At 54.4% G+C, this 5,000-nt stretch overlaps 1 protein-coding gene across 1 annotated transcript in view; it reads right to left on the minus strand.

The window, feature by feature from the left end:
- Positions 1 to 5,000, minus strand: part of nrp2b (neuropilin 2b) — an 87,393-nt gene that overhangs the window by 50,160 nt on the left and 32,233 nt on the right. Inside the window, 3 exon segments of the mRNA XM_084442971.1 lie at position 1; positions 491 to 645; positions 4,571 to 4,802. The exon segment at position 1 is cut by the window's left edge and continues 169 nt beyond it. Of these exon segments, the coding sequence (XP_084299097.1) occupies position 1; positions 491 to 645; positions 4,571 to 4,802 (388 nt within the window).

The following is a 5,000-nucleotide window of genomic DNA, read 5'->3' on the forward strand; positions in this document are numbered from 1 at the left end:
GCTGGGGGAGGGGGGGGGCGGGGGTCAGGGGTCAGTTACACGTACGCACACACACGCCAAGATACAGACACACACACGTACGCACACACACACACACCCCAACATACAGACACACACACGTACGCACGCACACACACACACACACCCCAACATACAGACACACACACGTACGCACGCACACACACACACACACACACACCCCAACATACAGACACACACATGTATGCATGCACACACACACACGCACAAACACACACACACACAAACACACACACAAACACACACACACACACAAACACGCACACACCCCCCAACATACAGACACACACACGTACGCACACACACACTCATGCACACACACACACACGCACAAACACACACACACACACACACACACACACACCAACATACTGACACACATACACACACAAACACACGCACACGCACACAATGTAAAGGAAATCCTCCAGTATGTAAAGGAAACGCTCACTGTCGGTGACTTCCTTGTGCGTCATGTTGTATCTGGCGGAGAAGCCATCTTTGGCCACGGCCATGTCCGTGTGGAAGGACAGAGACAGGATCCCCGTCGATGACTGGATCTCCGGAGGGATCTTGGTGCCACAGTATCGGCCAATCAGAGGCCCACTGCCAAGACACACACAGGACCAGACATCCGTTACAAACACACACACACACACACACACACACGCCCGTAACCACACACAGCCATGATGTTCTGAGCAGAGCATAGCGTCCCATCACAACAAGCGCTACCAGGTCTTCTTCTGCTGTGTTCACATGGAACCAGCCAGACGTTCGGGGGCAAACCAGATGTCATTTTAGTGGACGAGAGCAGGACGGTGAAATTCGGTGAGGCCGGCAGGAAATACCGGCGACAGTACACGGCATCGCCGTCCAAAGTTAAAATATTGTAACTTTTTGTCGTCCTCTGCGACGGTGTGTAGAACTGGATGTCACGTAGCTCCCTCGCACACGGAGAAAACATGGATGATCAAAAGCAAAGAGCAAGAAAGCTGTGTTTTATAGCTATACGCATTACTAGAATCACTGCATGAAATAATAGATATGACATTTGTGTTTCATATATTTCATTCCATTCTATGTAAACAACCCTAGCAACATATCGTCAGGCGTATTTTCGTGTTGCCGTCCTGCTATTCCTTTGTCCCCGCGGCGTCCAGAACATATTGTGCGTCTGCTGTCCGGCGTTTGCCTGATTCCATGTGAACGCAGCATTCTGGCCAATCACGGACAACCTTGGAAATCAGTTAAGGCGTATTTAGGCGTCGCCATGTTTTACAGTATGGCCTTTTCACCGAGATATTGAAAAGCCGGGCGGCTTCCTGTAAGCCTTGTTTATTGACGGGCACGGTCTAAGCCCTGGCTGGGATCCGTCTAAGCCCTGGTCCCAGCAGACGACAGCCCAGGCGGTTCATCTAGGGGGGCTCTCTCTCTCTCCGTCACTCTCACTCATCCCCCCTTCTTTCTCTCCCTAGCCCCCCTCCCACGGACCGCTTTCCTCTCTTTATTCCCTCCATCCATCTCTCTCTCTCTCCCCCCATCCTCTCCCCTCTGTCCCTGGATTAGACACACGTGTCCAGTGTTCCCAGCCCCCCGCCCTGGTTCCCAGTAGCAGAGCGACCCCCCCCCCATGACAGGACTTGTGTGTGTCAACACAACAGATTAGTATGATTTAGAGCTGCACGGCTGGAGAGGGAGGGGGCGGTGGTCTCTGGGGCTGGTTGGTGATACATTCATCTTAAAGCCATCAGCTTCTCTCTCTCTCTCTCTCTCTCTCTCTCCCTCTCTCTCTCTCTCTCTCCTCTCCCTCTCTCTCTCTCTCTATCCCTCTCTCTCTCTCCCTCCCTCCCTCCCTCCCTCTCTCTCTCCCTCTCTCTCTCTCTCTCCCTCTCTCTCTCTCTCTCCCTCCCTCTCTCTCCCTCTGGCCCAGAGGCCTGGATGTGGTAGAGAGGGGAGGGAAGAAATAACTCACAATCGATCAGAAGTATTGATTTTTTCTCTTTTTTGGAGTGGGTGGATATTTGAAATAGGGCTCTTGAGCAAATAGGAGTAATAACTCTTTCTGATAGGGAGAGGAGAGGAGTAGAGAGGAGAGGAAAAGAGGAGTAGAGAGGAGAGGAGTAGAGAGGAAAAGAGGAGTGAGAGAGGAGAGGAGTAGAGAGGAGAGGAAAAGAGGAGTAGAGAGGAGAGGAGTAGAGAGGAGAGGAAAAGAGGAGTTAGAGAGGAGAGGAGTAGAGAGGAGAGGAAAAGAGGAGTAGAGAGGAGAGGAAGAGAGGAGTAGAGAGTAGAGGGAGTAGAGAGGAGAGGAAAAGAGGAGTAGAGAGGAGAGCAAAAGAGGAGTAGAGAGGAGAGGAAAAGAGGAGTAGAGAGGAGAGGAGAGGAGTAGAGAGGAGAGGAGAAGAGAGGAGTAGAGAGGAGAGGAAAAGTGAGGAGTAGATAGGAGAGGAGAAGAGAGGAGAAGAGAGGTGAGGAGTAGAGAGGAGGAGATAGGAGAGGAGAAGAGAGGAGAGGAGAGGAAAAGAGGAGAAGAGAGTATAAAGGACAGGAAACGTGAAGAGAGGAGAGGAGAGGAGAGGGAGAGGAGGAAGAGGAGAGAGGAGAGGAGAGGAGAGGAGAGGAGAGGAGAGGAGAGGAGGGAGAGGAGAGGAGAGGAGAGGAGAGGACGAGGAGAGGAGAAGCAGTCAGAACTACTGTCAGTGCCAATTTAGTCCTGTCCTCTGACCAGACAACGTTACACTGATATAAGAGCCTGGTCCCTTATCAATCTCTCACTCTATCACTCTTCCTCCGCCACCCTGATGAGATCGACCCCCCCCCCCCCCACGCTGAGGGGAGGAGGGGGAGGAGGAACGGGGGGAGGCGGAGGAGGACGAGGGGCAGGGGGGAGAGAGGGGAACAGCATGGGAGCAGGAGAGAAGCTGAGTACGCCACTGTGCTCCCACCCCAGACGGGGATGAATCCCAATGCTGTATTATTCACACTCTATTTTAACTCTTGCGATAAAGGTTTAACGCAACTGCTATCCTCACCTCCTCCTCCTCCTCCTCCTGCCTCCCCTCCTCCTCTACCCCCCCCCCCCCCCTCTTTTAGGCCCTGTGTTGTAGATAAGAGGCCTGGGGGTCTGTGCCATGTTGCTTTCATCTTCCAACAGCTGCTGCAGCTAAAAGAACCAGAACCTTCCTGAGTAGCCTGGAGCTAGGGACTGGGACTGGGACTGGGACTGGGACTGGACTGGGCTGGGACTGGGCCGGGGACTGGGACTGGGACTGGACTGGACTGGACTGGACTGGACTGGACTGGAGCTAGGACTGGGACTGGGACTGGGGACTGGGGCTGGGGCTGGGGCTGGGACTGGGACTGGGACTGGACTGGGACTGGACTGGGACTGGACGGACTGGACTGGGGCTGGGACTGGGACTGGGACTGGGACGGGTGGGCTGGGCTGGGCTGGGACTGGGACTGGGACTGGAGCTAGTACTTGGACTGGGACTGGGACTGGGACTGGGACTGGAATGGGACTGGAGCTAGGACTGGGACTGGGACTGGGACTGGGACTGGGACTGGGACTGGGACTGGGACTGGGACTGGGGCTGGACTGGGACTGGACTGGGACTGGGGGCTGGGCTGGGCTGGGGACTGGGGACTGGGACTGGGGCTGGGACTGGGACTGGGGCTGGAGCTAGGACTGGGACTGGAGCTAGTACTGGAGACTGGGACTGGGACTGGGACTGGGACTGGGACTGGGACTGGGACTGGGGCTGGAGCTAGGACTGGGACTGGGTTTGGGACTGGGACTGGGTTTGGGACTGGGTTTGGGACTGGGACTGTGGGCCTGGGACTGGGTTTGGGACTGGGACTGTGGGACTGGGACTGGGACTGGGGGCTGGGCTGGGCTGGGACTGGGACTGGGACTGGGACTGGGATGGGACTGGGACTGGGACTGGGACTGGGACTGGAGCTAGGACTGGGACTGGGACTGAGAGGGATTGATTGGCAGGGGTTCTGAGGAGTAGGACTGTGTAATCGTTCGAATAATGATTGCAGAAATCGATACACCAATACATCGTGATATTATTTTTGGCAAAACTGTATCAATTATAGAAGTCCTGTGTTACAGGTGGATGCACAGAAGAGGAGAGGAGAAAAGAGAAGAGAGGAGGAGAAGAAGATAAGAAGAGGAGAGAAGAGAAGAGAAGAGGAGAAGAGAAAAAGAGAGGAGAGAAGAGAAGAGAAGAGAAGAGAAGAGAAGAGAAGAGAAGAGAAGAGAAGAGAAGAGAAGAGAAGAGAGAGAAGAGAAGAGAAGAGAAGAGAAGAAGAGAGGAGAGGAGAGAGGAGAAGAGAGGAGAAGAGAAGAGAAGAGAAGAGGAGAAAAGAAGAGAAGACAAGAAAAGAAAAGAAAAGAAAAGAGGAGAGAAGAGGAGGAGAGGAGAAGAGAAGAGAAGAGGAGAGAAGGAACACAGTAAAGGAGGAAGAGGAGGAGGGGGAGAGAAGAGGAAAAAGAAGAGGAGGAGGAGGAGGAAGAGCCGACTCACCCTGTGGCAGGCCGTCCCACACCTCCAGCCAGTCGTATTTGCAGTCTCCTTCGGTGCCGGGCAAGGGGTCGTTCTCCAGGTCAAAGGTCAGGAAGGTGAGTGTGACGTCCATGCCCTGGGGCACGACGATGATGAAGGAGCACTCCAGGTTGTGGGGGTACTTGTCCGGGAAGCCGGGGGACTCGATGATGCCGGACGGACTGGTGAAGTTGCGCGAGCAGTCAGAGCCTGGAGAGACCGAGAGACGGCTAGGGGGTCAGGGGTCAGGGTTCACAGAGACCGGAAACACCCGCTAGACGGAAAACCCGGGTGAATGATGTCACAACCGCACGCGGTCCAGTCCAGCTGTTTGACCCCCGACACACAAGATGGTTTTCAAGCACCTTCTGTCCAGAGACCTACGTATGACTGCCAACAAGATCTCAA

The sequence above is a fragment of the Borostomias antarcticus genome, assembly GCF_949987555.1.
Source record: "Borostomias antarcticus genome assembly, chromosome: 9".
NCBI classification, from domain to species: Eukaryota; Metazoa; Chordata; class Actinopteri; order Stomiiformes; family Stomiidae; genus Borostomias; species Borostomias antarcticus.